This window comes from Empidonax traillii, unplaced genomic scaffold, assembly GCF_003031625.1.
Source record: "Empidonax traillii isolate 1590-97213 ecotype Southwest subspecies unplaced genomic scaffold, ASM303162v1 scaffold1395:size116970, whole genome shotgun sequence".
Classification (NCBI taxonomy): Eukaryota; Metazoa; Chordata; class Aves; order Passeriformes; family Tyrannidae; genus Empidonax; species Empidonax traillii.
The window spans coordinates 86,038-104,517 of record NW_020956588.1 but is presented as its reverse complement, the minus strand read 5'-3'; the positions used below and the strand labels follow the sequence as shown (position 1 = coordinate 104,517).

General features: G+C 37.9%; 1 protein-coding gene across 2 annotated transcripts in view; it reads left to right on the top strand.

Annotated features, from left to right (window-relative positions):
• Positions 1–560: 560 nt before the first annotated feature.
• LCLAT1 (lysocardiolipin acyltransferase 1) overlaps positions 561–18,480 on the top strand; it is an 80,674-nt gene continuing 62,754 nt past the window's right edge. The window contains exons 1-3 of one of the 2 annotated variants that reach the window (XM_027907050.1): positions 561–658; positions 5,678–5,846; positions 8,564–8,762. In XM_027907050.1, coding sequence (XP_027762851.1) covers positions 5,682–5,846; positions 8,564–8,762 — 364 coding nt within the window. In that variant the 5' untranslated portion in view covers positions 561–658; positions 5,678–5,681. Of the gene's footprint in view, positions 659–2,819; positions 2,839–5,677; positions 5,847–8,563; positions 8,763–18,480 lie in introns of those variants that run through there. The other variant, XM_027907051.1, reaches the window with a different exon arrangement.

The window sequence follows — 18,480 nt, the reverse complement described above, 5'->3', positions numbered from 1 at the left end:
CTTGAAGTTCAATTCACTTCACTCTGGTCAAAGGTTTTAAAAATTGTGTCTTCTGATTTGGGAATTATGTTTCAGACTGCTAAGTTGAATATGGGAGCTGGAATTTCCAACTCGCCTCTTTCATTTACTGTGCTTAGAAGAAATGCAGAAGTAAGTGAAGTCAATTTGTAGTTAACTGGTTGCTTTCTTTGCAGACCTGTTAGAGATAAGTCATAATTGTTTGTCTGTGTGAGTTTCAGCTTGATTTTAATTGAAGATAACATTTACCTTTTCCATTGGTAATTGACTGAAGGAAGCATTAAATCCAGTGCCTAGAAGTCCCCATTCAGTTTTTGAAGGCTAATGAACAGTTTTATTGCCTGTGCTGATTGAATGGAAACTTGCTGACCAGTAATAATACACTGTTGTTTTATTGGCACTGAAGAGCATTTCTTATTTTTTCAGTGGTATAATAAAACATGATTTGCTCACTTATAGTACTAAGCTCTTAAAAATCTCTCTAGTTATCAGGCAGCTGGCTCTGTTTGTCAGGTAGTATTGCTTAATGCCATGCTGAGGTTAAAATCTTGTTTTACATTGAACCTGGAAGACAAATTAACCTGCTTGTACAAGAACTTTGAATTAGCCAGGAGCTGTTAAGGAGACGTGAATCCCTGTGGTGAGTCCTGACTCCTCTGAAATTGATAGACCTCTAAGTTTAGAACTTTTTTATTTCTCAGCAGATAAACTTATTTTGCATCCTTTGCTCACTTAAAAGCCATAGAAGCAGTTGTGGAAAAAAAAGTTTGAATGTAGAGAACAGGCTGTTTAAAACCTTTTGAAATCATCATCACAAAAAGCTGCGGTTCATCTGTCCTTCCAACTGTGCCTTCAATAAAGGTATTTAGATGTTAAGCAAAACAAGCCAAAATCCGATCAGAGGAAGGTGCATTTGCTTTATGTTACCATGCAAACATTTTGTTTGTATAGAATATTGAAATAATTTTAAGTAAATAGTCTAATAAATATGAAGTTTGCAAAAACTGTTTGGGAAAGTAATTTGTCCCCTTGCAGCCAAGAATTTTTAAAATTAACTGAAATAGACAGCAGAAATTGTATTTTAAGAATTATTGTTTCTAGTTACCTGGAGACAGAGCATGTTTTCCTTCTGCTATGGCAACAAGAACATGTGAAGTACAGTACCCCAATAACTTGGAGTTCTGCCATGAAATAGATGAGGAACTACAAGCCCAGTCTGAGGGTGCTGTCTTTCTCACTGTTTGCAACTTTCAGTCTGAATTGTAAAATAATTTCGAGTGTTCCTCCACAGCTCTGATCCACACAGTAAATGGAAAGTGGCTTTAAAGATACATAAAGGCCATACATGCTAAATCCAGTGTTGAGAGTGATTGCTGGATTAGAAAGAGATAGTTGCCAGCAGAAGTAACAGAATACTTCTGTACTTAAAAAATGCTTGGGTTCTGTTCAGACTTCGTGTTGAATCCTTTAATTCCTTTCTTGGGTGTCTCATCTCTGACATGAGTCAGCTCCAATTTTCTTTGTTTTGAGATTTTTCACATTTGTTTGAGATCATTTTACAAGTCCTCATTAAGTACTCCTTCTGCTTTGAGATTATTTGGCTGTTTTTTAATCATGTTTTGAAGTTGCGGGCATGTATTTTGCATTGATTTGTAGCTGTTACTTCTCTTGTTGAATGCAGATGTTAGATTTGGGATGGCTGACATATCTTAGAGGCAGTTTGTTTCTAAGGTAGGTATTTAAGGGGCTGACGGATGCTAAAGGGTGATAATAGAGTCAGTTCCCTGTTGTTTTTGGTGGTAGGTTTCTGGAATGGTAAGCAGCCCTTGCAGTGCCAACACGAGTTGACAGGGTTGTGCAGAGCATGGTCTGGCCTAGCAGGACCCGACAGCTGAGCCCACTTGCCAACCCTGCGGTCCTCAGCACTGCGGCTTCCCTTGCCAGGAGGGCCCTGTGGACCCTGCTGCTCTTCACCTGCCCAAACAAGCTGCTATTCCAGGGGGATGGAATGGGGAGGGTCTGTGGGAGGGGTATTGTAGTGTCAGGATGGGCGATGTAGGATGCAGGGCTGGGAGAAGGATTGCTATTGGAAAGAGAAAAAGGTGAGGATACAGAGTTGAGACAGGCAGGGGAGAGTTTGTTAGGCAAGTTGCAGCGCTGCGTGAACATGGCTGCACTGCTTCAGAGATGGGGCAATTCCCAAACTTGTACTGAAGCTTTGGTAGGACACAAAGTTGTGACTGACTCTTCTGTCTGCCCAGAGCTAGCTCTGCACAGTTTACAAACTTGGGCACTGAACCCCCAGCCAAGGAGCTGCTTTTCTCTGTTCACCACCTGAATTAGAGAGCTCACGTGGCTTCAGCAGTGCACCTGGTCTGGTGGGTGTGTCAAATCCATCCTGGGGCTTCAGCCTCCTCTCAACCTTCCCTGGGCACAGCAGGACTTCTGCTGGCCAGGGCAGGGCATGTGCGCTTGGCACCCAGCAGCACCTTGGGTGATGACTACCCATTCTCGAGTCTTGGCTAAAATTAGAGTATATGTAAATGTTTCTAAATGTAGGCAGATGTATTTTAAATCATGTAAACTATTGTCCAGACTGTAACTCCACCATGTGAACGCACAAATGAAAACAAATGGGTTGAGTGTATTAACAGTTTGACCTTTTTACAAAAATGAGCTTGCTCCACTGTTTTCAGAAAGCCAGCTGGATGGTTACTCTTTGCTGTAAGTTCTTCACATTATCACAGGCTTCTCAGCTCGCAGTTTTGCTCAAATTCATTCAGAGGGAGTTGTTTTTCTGTTCTCATACCTCTTAGCATGGTAGGTGCTTTATTGTGTGGTGGAGGTAATTCAGAGGCAGAGTCTACCCATTATTTTAGATATATGCATATGGACATGTGTAAAGATCTATAATGGATTATATAGAAGCAATAAGCAAAATGTGGTATATATCACACTAAAAATTTGGCTTCAAGAGTGATAAATGGCATCAATTGAAAACACACATGGTATCTTTTGTGTCTAGAAATAAACACCACAGTGTTCAGCCTGCTGGAATGCAGTATAACTCACATATGTATATACTGTAATGATAAAGAAAGTACTGCTGGAGTGCTAGTTGAAGAAGAGAAAATTCAAAACTTCATCAGGTCTTTTCCATAACTCAGATACCTTCAACTAAAACAGACAAACAAAAAATGTTTATGAGACAGTCTTTCACATTAAAAAAAAAAAATTTTTTTTCCTTAAATCTTTGGTTCTGTGCAATACTTTGAGGAAAGGACCAGTGTAAACTGTGAAAAGGACAGCCTGTAAATAAGTGACCCACATTGCTTTCCTAGGAGTTTAGAAGGATGACAGAGAGACGTCTCATTAGCTTTGTGGTTACCTTGTGCAGTACTCAGGTATTTGGGACTGGAGCATCATGTCCGTGTTGTCCGCGGCCTGTTGGAGCCAGGGTGTCTGCCTGGGGAAGGTCATTGCATCTGACCGGTGCCCAGAGGCTCTGAGCAGCCTTGCAGAGGACCAGAGTAGGTGGCTAAAGCTTAAAAAACTTGTATTCTCTGTCTGCTAGTGGTCTTTCATAGAATCATAGATTATCCTGAGTTGGAAGGCACCCATCAGGACCATCGAGTCCAACTCCTGGCCCTGCACAGGACACGCCAAGAATCACACCATGTACCTCAGAGCAACTGTGCCTACATGTTTACAGTTGGTTTGCAGTGTGTTCCTCAAAAAATGCACGATTAGGTCAAGCATATTGAATTTTAAACCTCTCTGCTACCTTTTGCAGTAGGTCTCAAATCTTGATGTCAGGAGAAGGCTTTTTCTTCTGGTCTTGCTGCAACTAATGTTTGGGGATTTTATTCCCTTTCTACGGTTTCTGATTTTCTTTGTGTTTGTGTTTTGGGGGCTTTTTTTTGTCCTCTTCTGCCTTTATTTTGATCTTTCCCCACAGAGGTTTGCAATAACAAATACAACAAGGCAGCTGGAATGTTGTTACTTCAGTGCGTTGCTCTTCAAGGGTCCCTTGATGTGTCAGAATTGGTCCTGCTGGTGCATATGTGCAGACATATGGTTGTTTAGTTCCTGCTTTTGGTAGAAAAGCAAGGGCTCTGTACTCCAGGATGTAAATAATATGTATTTGTTTGAATTCAAATTTCATTGTGTTAAAATCTTTCTGATGTAACTGTCAGCAAACATTTGTATTTAATACTTGTTTTACTGTGCTGAGAAAATAGAGTTAAATACAGCTCCCTATATCCTTCTTGCGTTAACAAATTTGCGTGGCCTCTTCTCTCGGCCTTTTTCCAAATATTGTGAGGTTTAGGAAATTGTTTAAACCCAAAAGTATCTCAAAATAGAGCTACTTCCTTGTTACTTGTCAACATGAAGTAGCAGAAACAAGTTTGTGTGCTAGCAACACTAGCGTTGCCATTTCTTGACTTTCAAATACTTTCCTGTGCAAACATTATTGCTGTGGACATTGTACAAAACCATGCTTGAGATAAATCATGTATGTTACAGTACATAAGGCTTAATGGACTGCTTTTCCATTGCTCATTTTAAAGTTAAAACCACCAGCTTCCTGTTTTTCTTGTCCTGAAGTCCTGTCTAACTGAGCTCTTATAATTTTTAAAATAGCCTGTCAAAAAAAGGAATTCAGTAAAGTGACTAAAAAGTGACTTCTGCTTAACCTTTGATTTTATAAACAATTGACTGAGTCCTAAATAGATGAAAACAGTCTATTTTTGGACCCTAATTTAGAGAATTGATATTTCCACATTTGCTTTGTCATAGCTGGTAGTAGTTGCTAAATTGTGAAAGCTTGTAGCTATTACAAATGCTTGGAGGATTGCTGAGTGTTCTGCCGTAATGCATTAAGAAGCTCAGTGTACTGTACATTTCAGTTTATAATAAGGGATGTAGCTGATAGCACAGACACTGAAATATTTCAAGTCTAGACTACTGCCTTGAAAACCAAAGGCTGTTGGCTTTCTGGTGCAGTAAGTTGGAAAATAACTGATAAGGACAGTTGAAGTACGTCAGACTTCTAAAAGTGATGAGTTCTCTAAGCCAGGCTGGACTGGGAGGCTTCAGCCACTGCTTGCCTGCCCTGTTGGCATGAATTTGAAATGGCTGGTCAGGCTCATCGGGTTTGAGTGGTTTGTGATGGAGGTCACACATAGACCCTTGTTAGCTGGGGAAGATGAGTTTCTGCAACGCTATGTTTAGCAAAGTTTCCTGTCTTTAGAAAATGGTAACATTAGTACTTCATCAATGACAACTATAATGGCTGGAAAGTTTAATGTAGCTGGTGTTCTCTTATATAGCTCTTTTGTACCTTTGGATAATAAAAATAGCTTGCTGAGAATTTTTGAGTGTAACTACATATTGTGATAAGTGGAGGAAATTATGATGTAGCCGATACTTTTATGGCCCCTTTAATGTCCCAATTCACCTTACAAATCACTGTGTTTATGAAGTCCTTTCCTTACTGCTGCCTGTGAAGTAGAACATTTTGATTGTGTTTACTGTCATCATGTGTTGTTAGCCGTGGAAAAAAAGGGGAAATATTACCTCAAACTGGGCTTACAGACTTGAAGAATTATATAATTTCAGTTTGTCTCTCTAACGTAATGCCAACTTTCTTTTTCAGAGCCATGGTGTCATGGAAAGGGATATACTTTGTACTTGCACTGTTCTTGGGAAGTTTCTTTGGAAGTATATTCATGCTTGGTCCTTTTCTACCTTTGATGTTCATCTCACCGGCCTGGTACCGCTGGATCACTGACTGCATCGTGGCCACTTGGCTCACGCTCCCAGTGGTAAGCTGCAGTTTGAGCCAAGTTCTGGGCAACTGTCTATAATCCCACAATTTAATTTGCCCACTAACACTTTTGATTTTATTTTTTTAAAAAATTATTTATGCTTTTGTCAAAACAGGTCCAAACACGCTTATCGTCTGTGAAAACTTGGGTTTTAGCTTAGTGTTGCGAACTGTGTGCCTGTTTACAGTCCCTCTCTTCTTCCACAGTTTAATTTACATGTAAACTAAGGCTTAATTTTATGCTCGAAAAGGCCTTTTTGTGACATCATCATCCAATGTCACTCAGATGCAGAGAAGAGTAGGTGAAATACTAGTAAACAGAAGGTTTTTTTTTTTTTTTAATTACCAACTTCCTAAATGAGTAGTCTTGTAAACTGTTTCTTTAGACTTTACTCCAATTATCTCATTAGGAAAATTATCCACTGTCTTGTACACTGTTGCCAACCTTCATGATTCTGTTACTTAATCCTCTTAGAATTTAGTCATTGTAGTTGAATTACAGATAAATGGTTTCAAGTAAAAAACTTAAACTTCACCTTTATCAACTTTATAACCATATGAGTTTGGAAATCAGTAATAAAGCTCTTTGCTGAATTGTTCCAGAGGAAAGGCGGTATGAATGGGAGGGGATCTTTTTTTATCTGTTTTATGAAAGCCAAGGGACTTGGTTTCTCTAGACCATTGAAGATTTGTTTCACTTTCTGGAGTAAAATGCCATATTGGTATGAAGAAGTATATATCTTGTGGCATAAAAGAAGTTTTATCCTATTACATATCAGAAAAGGAGACTCAAAAAGATTTTGCACCCAACCTTTTTGAGGCTCTGACATTGTCTGCTTTAGTTTTCTGTCCTTATACTTAATCCATTCTTGGTCAGGAAAAGCAGGTTCTTGGTTTGTGTCTCCAAACAATAAATAAAGTGCTGTTGTACCAGTTGGACTTCAGCAGGGAAACTCTGACCCTGACCTCTGCGATGTAAGAAATTTCCACCTTCCTCACTCTGCTATCCCATTTAATTTCCTCTCTAGAAGACTCAGCAGGACAGGACAGTGAGGTGGGTCTTAACTGTTTCAGTTTAGTTTGGCTTATATTAGGGTTAGAGTATGTAGAACAGGGTAGTCATTCGTTATTATGTTTAACTAGATCTTAAATATGTAATATGATTCTTATTAAACTACCCAAAAAAGGCTGCTTTTCTTCTTTCTGAAAAGAAGGTATCTTTGCCATTCTGAGCTTTACTGCCTGTACCACTCTTGCAGTGGCCCATAGTTCTCTTGGTAGCAACACCTATTCTGGAATTACAGTGAGATGACTTATTAATATTATAAATACTTGGCCAATGTAATGCTTTTCATTGTAAGATCTCAAGCCATTTGCAATTGTGAAAATGTCATTCTAGTTTTACAGGTGACTTAACCTGGAAACTTATGTTCTTTGGCACAGATTTAGCAGAAATATGAACAGAACAGAGAGTTGTTTTAATTTATGGAGCTCTGTTTAAATCCCCAGTCTTTGTTCTTTTTCTATACTTTTTAGAGGAAGAATGGGGAAGATTAGGTAAGGAGGTAATTTGAAGTGCTTTTTATGTTAGGGCTAAAGGGTAAGTTTGTTCCTCTAGATGTCCAACTGTGTTTTGCTGTTTTGTTTTTCTGTGCTAACTGAGTTGGATAGTGTCCTGCCAGTGACCCTGACCTTAGGGGACTCAAGTCAAACCTCTAGGTAATGTCTGTTGTCTGCATCTGTTTCTTGGGATTTTGTACCTTTCCACTGTGTCTCCACTAGGCATTAAAAGGTTGCAGGTTCAGTCATCCATATTTTTTAATTCTTTGCCTAGTCCTGGTCTTTTGCTGTAACCAACCAGCACTCCCCCATACACTTCCCTGCATGATTTGGGAATGGTCATGGATCAGAAACCTTTTTCGGTGGGCAATTTGGATAAGGTGTGAATGTGGCCAGAGCATGCTTGTTGGGCTCTAGAGTTATAGTTACTACAACTAGTCTAGTTATGTGCTTATGGTCTGACTGTCCAGGTTATGAAACCAGGCCCTGTTAAACATACTGTGTAGCTCTTGCCTGCGCTTTCCTTCTGATAAACCACTGACCTATGCTTTATAACTTAGCCCTTCACAACCACATGTAGCAGGTAAAGCAAGGAACACGCTTTTTACGTGACCTTCTGGCATCACTGGCTCTTCAGGCAAAATGGAAACAACTGTTTGCCCAGGCTCATGTCTGTGTCCTTCCAAGTTTGAGGCTTATTCTGTGCTTTGGGAGGAGTGAAACATGTTAACCATTTGGCCCCAAGCAGAAAGCAAGGCAGCTTCTGATACCTTCCCAAACCCTGAGAATATTAAGCAATAGATTATTTGTGCAGCCAGTCTCTCCTTAGATTACCTACCGAGTTATAACCCATACTGACTCACTTATATTCTTATGTGTTAGGATTCTTGGAAGAACAGGGAACGGTAAGTTTAAAGCAGCGATTTTAATGGAGTGCTTTTTAAGAAATGCTATTTAATTGTTGTTTCCGCTTCCATTAAACAGCTATTACTGTGGGAAAGCTGGCTGCTTTATCAGAGAACAGTCAGAAGTTTGTTTACCAGTGATGATATGAGTGAATAAGTGAAATTATACAATTCAAATTAATTTTTATTGCTAATAGGCTGATGCTTTTCTTTTGTGAGTAAAGCCATAATACGGAGATAATATTTCTAGGCCTTGCTGGAGATGGTGTTTGGTGCCAAGGTGGTTGTCACTGGAGACGGATTTGTTCCTGGAGAAAGGAGTGTCATTATCATGAACCATCGCACACGAATGGACTGGATGTTCCTGTGGAACTGCCTGCTGCGATACAGCTACCTCAGACTTGAAAAAATCTGTCTCAAATCCAGTCTCAAAAGCATTCCAGGATTTGGTATGTCACTAAACCCTTTAATTTGAAAGGAAGATCTGTTTAAATGATGCCCTGCACTGTTCATAACCTGTTAAATGACGTAGGTTTAAATTCTTTTTCAGTATTTTGAAAAACACTTGTGTAAGATATGTGGCGTGTTGAGCGATTAAACCTTAAATCTCCAGAGGATGCTTGGACTACAAGCTTAAGCTTTTCTTTTTAAAGATACTACACGTGCTTCTGTTGTTGCTTGTAGGTAAAAATATTTCTGCTTGAAGTACTGAAAGCATTTTTCAAAGTCTCTTTCAACACTGTGTTTTTTGTGCTCTTTCACCCCACCTTGCACATGCTCTCATCAAGCTTCTTTCTTCATTATCCAGTGTATACTATTGTGAAGATTAACAAAAAAAACTCTGTAGGCAATTGTAAAGTTGTTGGTTGATCGTAGGAACTAGTTTTAAATTGAACTTGGCTATGCAAAATATGCTGTGCAGGATATGAAATAATCAGGATTTATAGTAATGTAGGCTGGAAACAGGTCTGAGTTGTACATACTCAGAGAAAGCGTTTCAGATAGGCCAAAAATTGTCGTGCAAATGGTTTCTGAATAAATAGGCAGACTTATCTGAAATAAAAACATCTCTGCATTTTATTTATCTCTTAGATTTATTTGCTGTTTTATACAAAACTAGCTTGGGCAGGATATGCGTCAACTTTATGATGCCGAAAGAGTAACCTTATTTATGGTTCCCTTTTGTCAGGCCATTTATCTGAACAAATAATTTTGGCAGGATTCCATACTGAGGAACTCTCGTACTGTTGCACTGTATTACATTCACTTGCTGGGCCTTTAGTAAGAGCTGCAACTAGGTAATGATTTTTTGTTTTTCTCCCTAGTGGCCAAACATTAAGGTCAATTTTACTTGACAAAAGACATCTCTTTTAACATGACAGGAAATGAGAAAATACATATTTAGATAAATGTTGTATCTTTGTAACACAGCAGAGATGTTTTGAAATCTTGTAATCAGCTGAGTATGCAACTTTTTAAAGCAAAATGATGGAAGATTAAATCAGCAGTATAGTATAGAAGAGTCATAGATTTACCTCTTCAAAAGCAGCATATATTTTGTTATTAGCAAAATATTTGTATGTATGCTTGTTAATACCTTTAATAAAATTGGAAGGTTAGCTCCAATAGCCTGGATACTAAGTTATGCTTGGCAAAATTTGATTCCTGAAAGGGTGTTAGGAGTTTTTAGAGGTTGATTATCTTTTTTTTTTTTTTCCCCCCAAATTCCATTCTCATTTCTCTGCATACCCCGGGCACATCTAATAGATTTGGTGTGTAGACTCAGGCAGATGGATCTGTGGCAGGTCAATATTAGCAGACCATCATGCCCTCTTTGTTCGTGATATGGTAGCTTAAGCCGCTAACAAAATTCTTGGCTCATACTGTGTTTTGTGGGCTGTAATGTCGAAGTGGCACAGGCAGACATTTACTCCTGTTGTTTGCATTCCAGGATGAACATTTCTGGTGATAAAGTGGAGTGGCTGTCTGGATCTGTAGTGCTGTAACCCACTCCTTTCAATGCCAGATCCCCAAGCACTGTCTGCAGTAGATAGGGCTTTGAGGACTTTGGTTGTAATGTTGTGAATTAAAACTTTATCTTTCAGTAAACTGTTAATGTTGTGTTTTTAATCACAGGAAGGGATTTCAGCCAAACTTACGTCCTTCACTCAAACCATGATTTGATGCTCTAAAATTATGAGAGATAAGCTTCTGTTTTAACATACTGTATCTAAAAGGAAGACTTAGAAATACATGTCTCTGTGTTCAGACAGGCTCTTTTGAGTGGCAGTTCCTTGCAAAAATAAAATATTCTGTATAGCCACATAATGAGGGGACCATTGGAAAGTGAGACTCTTGGATTAACTGAAGATTGATGGAAAAAGATGAATCTGTATGAAGTTTGTTGGGGCAGTATCACCGCAGAAAAGGGTGTCTAAAGAGGACAACCCTGCATGTCAGCAGTAACAGTAGAATTTCTCTTACCACTCTCAGCTCTGCTGTATTATGTGATACACCTTTAATAAGTGTTTGTCAGGTTTTGGGTTTGGTTTTTAGATTATGTCCTGTGGTTTTTACCTAGAAATTTTATTTTATGAGCTTGTAAAAGCAAGATCACTTGGAAATCAACCAGACAGTTTCAGTGGACTGCATGTGTAATCAATACTTTCAGATGTTGATAATTTAAGACATAATATCAGTGGAAATTCAACCAGCTGTTTTCAGTTTTATCTTTTCATGTATTTATATGGATTAATTATACATAGTTAAAAGTATAGGATTAGGGAACTTTGATACATTGGCTAAACATAAATTTTAATAAATCTTAACCTAATGGTAATTTTGCTTTGAGTTTGAGAAATATTTGAATGAATATACTGTATTGCTTTCATGCATTTTTTTCTGATCTTTCAAACAAGATTCTGATCTTTTTTAAACAAGAATTTTATTTAAACTTGTGTATAAGATAAGGTTTATATTACAACCCTCTTGTTTCCATGTTTCTGAAAACCTTGACAGTATTCAGCATAGCACTTCTGTTGTCATAAGTAGTTTCCTACTTAGGGTGTAAAAATAGGTCTGTGAGAGGTTAGGATTCTTCAAGTAGCATATAAGGTAGGTGAAGGGCAGAGCTGGTAATGGAAATAGATCCAGAGTTCTTGTTGCCCCCTTTGTGGGTTAAAAGTTTAAAGATATCAGATTTAATGAGTCTGTATTACAAGTAGGCAGTTATTTTCTAGTTAATTATAATTAAAATCAGAGGATTCAGTATTTCAAGGAGACACATTGAGTCATTTATCCAGTTCTTAAGTTATTAAGTCTTTGCATTCCAGTGTATGAAAAAAAACTTAAAATTGATTAAAGGTGAGCTTTAAAAAAAGAAGTCCAAAGGAAAACAGATGGTCTGTTCTTCCTGGAACTGCAGCTTTGGCTTGATGAATTGTGTGCAGTAAAGTTTTCAAAAAGAGATATTACATTTCAGTAATCTCAATTTCAGAAACATTCTTGCAGCATTTCAGTACATCTTGCCAAAGCTGGCATCTCGAGGGAGCACTACTCTGCTCTTAGCTGTTGCTGCAGTTTCTCATCTGACATCATCAGAAAGTACTGACACATTCTGCGGTATCAGTTTTCAAGGAGAATTTCTAATGGCATTGACAGTTTCCTGCGTAGTCTGACATGATAGGACTTCTCTACAGTACTTGTAATAGATATGAACAATTAATATTCTCGTCTATTCCCGGTTAATAAGGAGTAATGTTGGAAGTGATACAGATTATGGTGCAGTTGTGTTCAGAATGTGCCATGGAGTACATGCTGTTCAAGTAGGTACCAAAGGACATACACAGTAATGTCAGATGGCCATATTCATAATGACTAGAGGATACTTTTAATTCTTTTCTTAATAGTTTCATTTGTGAAAGTCTTGTTGTGTTAACCAGTAAGACTTCACTGGCAATAGGTATATATTTTAATGCTGGGCAATTTGAATATGTTGGGTGGGCTTACAGTAATGTTTGGATTATAGTAGTTGAAAGCGCCTCAACATCTATGTGAAAAATAAATCAAAATTTGGGTTTGATTTGAGCACTCTCAGAATAACTGAGAGAAAACTGAAATAGGGTTAGGGTTTAGTGTCAGTGCATGGCTGTTACATGAGGTAATCGTAATCCTAGTTTTGCTTAATGCAGATGGAAAAGAGAAATACCATCGTAATTCATTCAGTGTACAAATGTAAAGTATGCGGGTGCTACAGGCACCATTGATGGACAAATCTTGAAGACTTACCTGTTTTGAAAAAAGGCTCACTGAGACTGCTAAAGCAGGGATTTGTAGTTTAAGCAGACTGGGACTGGAATAGGAAAGGGAAGGACAAGGTGATGAAGGAAGAAGAGGAGAATAAGCAAAGCTGACAAACCCAGAGTAGTTTGAAGCAGAGATAACTGAGTAACTCTGTCCAGATCTTCATCTCTGTATTCAAGTTACTCTTTGGCTAACGTTGCTCTCAAAGAAGACTGCAAGATGTAGGAGCTTTTTAGTTGTTGTTTTTCATTCATCTGTTCACTCGTGTGTTGTAACTCTCAAAGGCTCAAGTTAGGTTTGGCCCTTGTATTAAGTGCCAGGGGGGAGAAAGAAAAAAGGGCTTTTGCTCTGTTTCAGCACTGGGCTTAGCCCCACCAATCTTTTACTACACGTCAGTTGATCCATTATAACTGTACAAGTGTGTGAGCTTCCCCTGAAGCAAGCTCAAAGTAATTTGAGTCATCTTAGTTTTCATGAAGCAGGGCAAAACAACTCAAATTATCCTGCCTTTGCCACAGGCTAAGAGCATGCACACCGACAGCTATGATGGATCAGCTACCATGAAGTAAAATATTGTTGTCACTAAGCCTAGAAAATTTTAACATTTAACTCAATCGGAGTATAGCTAAAGCAGCATGCTGCAGAGAATCTGTACACATTTATATTGGCATGGAAGTATTTGTGCTGTCACAGCTACTTCCACAGGTAGGGATAGAAGTGCTTCAGCATAAAGCATCTTTGTTCATGACATGGTTGAATTCTTACCAGTAGAGGATATTGGTTTAAAAAAAGCTGTAACCTACTGAAGGTGTCAAGTATCTTACATTAAAATAGGCTGAAATAAGAGTTTTGAGAAGCTGTGATGTCTTCTAGCAATTTAATTGTGAGCTGCCAGACTTAATTGCCATAGAGTTGTTATCCTGCGTGATTTTTAAAGTAGAAGTTGTAAAAGTATGTTCTCTAATGGAAAACGAAATTGTTATTCTACCAGTTTTTCCTGGTGAAGATTCTTTTGAAGACTCTCTAGAAGAAGTTTTAAGTGTGAAGGAAGGATTACTACTTTGAAGCAGAAATGCAACTAAAGTTAGCTGTAACTTTACATGCCTTTTTTTTTTTTTTTCAGAGGAAAGAAAAGACTTAGGTATCTATTTCCCTGCTTGTCTCTTCTAAAAAAGGCATAGTAGGTTTCTTTCAACTCTATCCGGGGGGTTGAGGAAATAAAAAAACACAGCCAAAACTCAACTAGCCTGTATCATTAAACTTTCCTTATCCTTTCTATATTATAAAGGCTTCATTTTCTCTACACCCCTCTGCCTCTACAAAATACACATCAAAAGAGTGCAATCAGATGCTAACCTCTCTCTTACTCCCCATTTTGTAACCTACAAGTGATGGAGAGTGGTTATTTTGTCCAAGCTCAAGAAACAAGTAACAGCAGAATTAGGATGGCATGTTTTCCCAAATAACATTCATTTTTTTTAAAGCATCCGTATGGCTCAGCACATCAGGCTGACTTACTTTTATGGTCCTCCATGGAGGAGATGAGTGTCTGAAGAGGATGTAGGCCTGTGGAAGAAATATTTCATCATAGAATCTCTCGCTGTTCCTGACTTGCAGTTAAGATGACACATCTGTGGGAGTGTTTCACACTGTTTCGTAGGGCCTGGGTGTTTTTCCTCACAGTCTAACAACTAGAGGTTCTTTATGTATTTGGAGATTTTGGAATGACGTGGGGTTTTTCTCCAGGTACGTATTGGGCAAAACTCATCTTTTTTAATGCTTAGGCTTTCATGCGCTGTTTCACTGTATTGATGTATTTTTAAAGTGCATTAGATAAAGAAACTTTCCAGCCATCCTAGAGGTTTAAGCCTTTGCTTTAGTTTGTTTTAGAGTAATGTTATGTTATTCTGATTCTACACAGCGCATCAAATCAAATTCGAATTTGAAGTATTATTTTAAGATGAATAATCTGAGTAGGTTTAATAGTCCTTAATGACATTTATAGCATTTTCTAAGTAGCACTAACACAATGATAGAGTTAATCATCTAATTGTCCATATTCTATAAAAATGGCATAATTTAGGAAACAGAATGAATATTTGAGTATGAAGTGTCCAAATAGCATTCTTCTAAACCATGATTAAGGGATTGAATATTGAAACAATACTTTGCAAGAAGATTATATATGTCTCTGTCTGGGTGTTTTATATACATGCATACTCTGCTACTGCTGTAGTGAATTTTTCCCACATACTTTCACACATTGTGTGTGTGTGCCTTAGCTGAGAGACACCAATACTTCAATGGAATATCCTTTCTAGAAGATTCCACGGCTGAATTCCTACAGCTAAGACGTAGGCCACTGTATCTGACTAGCTTGTTGACAGCATTGTTCTTGCCCTGACAACGGAATCTTGTATTGTAAACCTTGTTTGAGGTTTGTACTGGCACATCCTGTATTGTCCCACAAGAGAATGAAGCAGAGCAAAGGAAATACACAAAGCATTAATTTTTGAAAGTGATTTAAATAAACATAAAATTTAGAATGCTTTCGTACTGAAATAAATGCATGAGAACTACGGGGAAGTCAAAGGTAAAACTGAGTGAACAGAGCAAAACCAGAATAATATTTCTCTTTTTCAGTTACCTTAAAAATCTGTGTTTCTCACATTGCTGTTTCTTAACTTCAGTTAGAAGGAAATGTTTAGGCTTCACACACATTGGAAGAAATTATGTTCTGTAGAATACTTAGTAGACTACATGGTATAGACATATATGAAATATTTAGTCTGAACATAAAGTAGACATTACCATAAAAATAATTATAAAACAGACATAAGTTAAAGTAATGGTCAGAGTCTGATAGGGCAAAGCAATAGGAAAAGCACAGTGGTTTTTAAATAGACACCTTACAAATAGATTAAATCAAATTAACAAATAGACTGAATCAGATTTTTCACTATAAAATTAGGAGCACTGCTGTGAATTTATATTTGTGAATTTTATCTCTTAGTTAATCTCTAGTTTTGTAATTTGCTCAAAGGATTCACCCAATCAGATGGCAATTGTTCAATTCATTATACTCCTATTAACTACATTATTGGAAATGAGCACGGGTAAAGAAAACTTACCAGGAGCAGAGATTGTACTTCACAAGATTGTTTCAGGAAGCATTTTTTTTCTTTATTTTCCCAATTTGTGCACTCAGATGATTACATTAAATTTAAAAAAAAAAAAAATTAGTTTGCTTTGGGATTTATATATAAAACTATCCAGGAAAATGACCAGTTCTAATTGAATTTTCAGAAAGGTGCTAATCAGTCTATACTGAAGACAGCTCAACAATGTATATACATAGTAACTTTACGCCCTGACTTCCTGCCTGATTTTATGTGTGCCAACATCTTTTCAATACCTATGATCTTTGAAATTGGGAGCATTCGGACTTGCATGCTTGTTGCCTTGTGGTAATTTTATGCAGCAAAACATTTGGAATAACAAACTGTTAATGGACCCAATTATTTGTATACAGTGGGATCATGAGCTTCCGAGTGATTTCCCTTATTAAGCCTAGATGTCTGGTTCCCTGATGCCTCAAAAGCCCTGATCAGGACCAGACCCCTGTTAAATACAGGCATACTGAATAAGGCTTTTATTTTTGACCAAGATAATGCTATGAAAAAACAGGGAATAATGCAGTGAAGGAAAAGAGAGAGAACGAATGAATATAATAACAAAATCTCATAGTTAGGCCTTTTATTTCCTACTTGTTTCTATAGCTTTGAATCATTTAATGAATTTGTTTGGGGGAGGGTTTAGTTGTTATCTTACATTGCTACAGGAAATACATAGATACCATTTTCTTGATGTGTTTGTGTACGTTTGCTTTCAATATCAGACTTTTTTTTTTTTTTTTTTGGCACAACTCCCCTTTTTCTATCTTTTGTTCATTGCCACCTCCATCCTTGGTATCTACTTACTTCCAAATTACCTTTGCAATGAAAACACACTCAGGAAATTTCAACTTCAAGTGTTATTTTCTTTTAAAGGATTTTGGCGTGAGGAGAATAGAAGTGCAGGGTCTTGGAATTTAAAACGCTTTATACTTGGAGCTAGCATTTTTAATACAATGCTGCAAATTCTTGACCTGCATAAGCTATAATTTGCTTTATCCCCAAGGCAGTAAGGAAATTCTTACGTAGAGCACATTTCTCTAGTTCAATAGCAGGCTTTCCTTTTTGTGTAAGCACATTTATTTTCTGTGTAGAGTTATGTCCTGATAGAATACATATCATTACTGTGTATGTGTTACTAGAGATTTTAAGCTGCCTTGTTTATTTTTTCAGCTCTGAAAAGTTGATTTAAAGGTCAGTGGGGCTTGCTATTCTGTCTGGTAGGTTTTTGCACTGCTGTTTTGCAGTTTTGAACAAAGGCTGTTCAGTGTTTGTATACTTTTCCAAGCAATGTTACTTATCCAAAATGTCATTTGTTATAAGGAGATTATTGTAGCAAAGAAATGAAGTTGCATTGTTATGCTTTCTTTAGCCTCACTCTTTTCTCTGCCATGTTCTTGTAATCAATGATTTCTCAACAATCTGCAAATCAAAAGGCAACCATTTTTCTGCAGTTAAGTAAATGCTGCCTTTCCTAGGAAGATTCCTGTTGCCCAGGAGCTCTTAGACAACCAAAAATACTGAGCAAAAAGAGCAAAATGTATTTACTTTTGTTGAACAATGTGTTGACCTAAACTTAAAAGTAATTAACTGAACAGCATGTCTCACTGCAGGTTGCACATGAGAAGGTACTGCCTTCTGCTGCTTATAAATCTTGCTGATTAGCAAAACCTTTCATCCTGCCCATTGATTTACTGAATTCCTCCCATTTCTCTGTGCATTCCCATTTGGCTCCCATGTCATGCCTTGGACCTGTTACATGTTTTTCTAGCAGCACAATGCAGACGCACTGTGGAATGGAAATCAAAGCAAGAGCTGCTTTTGCTTTGTTCAAAAGCAGACATCTGAAAGCCTGTGTGGGGTTTTCTTTCCTGCTTGAGTCTGGTGGGATGGTGAGACACATGTACAGCAGGCACTCTCCCCAAATGGTGCACAGACCAGGGTTTTGGTAGAAACCAGGATTTCATGTTTTTGCTGCCTTTCACTGGAGGCCTAAAAGCATGAGCAAATGTGGAAGACTCTTCCACTTTGATAGATGGTAAGGTAGCTTGGTGCAGTGTGCTGTGCTGGGGTAAGTCAGGAGGAAACCTGGGTCATTTACTATTAGTCATCTATCTGTTAGATAATCTGTTCTTATTTGAACAGTGAGGACTGTTTTATCTAATTAGATATGCACTTAAAGATAGACAAATTCTTCCAGAACACTGGATGTTATCTATGGGAAAGGTTAGAAAATCAGACCTGTTGTTTATCTTAAAAATTGGATACCTCCCAACTCCTTTCCTACTGTTTCTTTCTTCCTCCTCCCTGACATCCTACTGTCATTACATTACTCGCTCTGTTTAATTATTCATAGCCCATATATAACACTACTGCTTAAAGCAGGAATGGGAAACTACTGCACTATATCCTCTGCTTTACGCAGTTTAGTCAGGTGAAGTGCAAGTCACCCAAGCAGCATCTTTTTTAGTAGCTAAAGGTATTTATAATTTGATGTTCACTGTGCTGTTGAAGAATGAGAGCTAGAGTTTATGTGCAAGTTTCCATGTAATTTAAAGCCCTGTGCTGTGTGAAGAAAGGTAGGGGAGAGGGTGGTATCTGGCAGTGAGGTTTTTTCCATGCTCCCTCTGCTGTGGGCCACAATCACTCTTCCTAAGGAGCTTCTGACCTGAGAAAGTATCAGGTTCTTGTT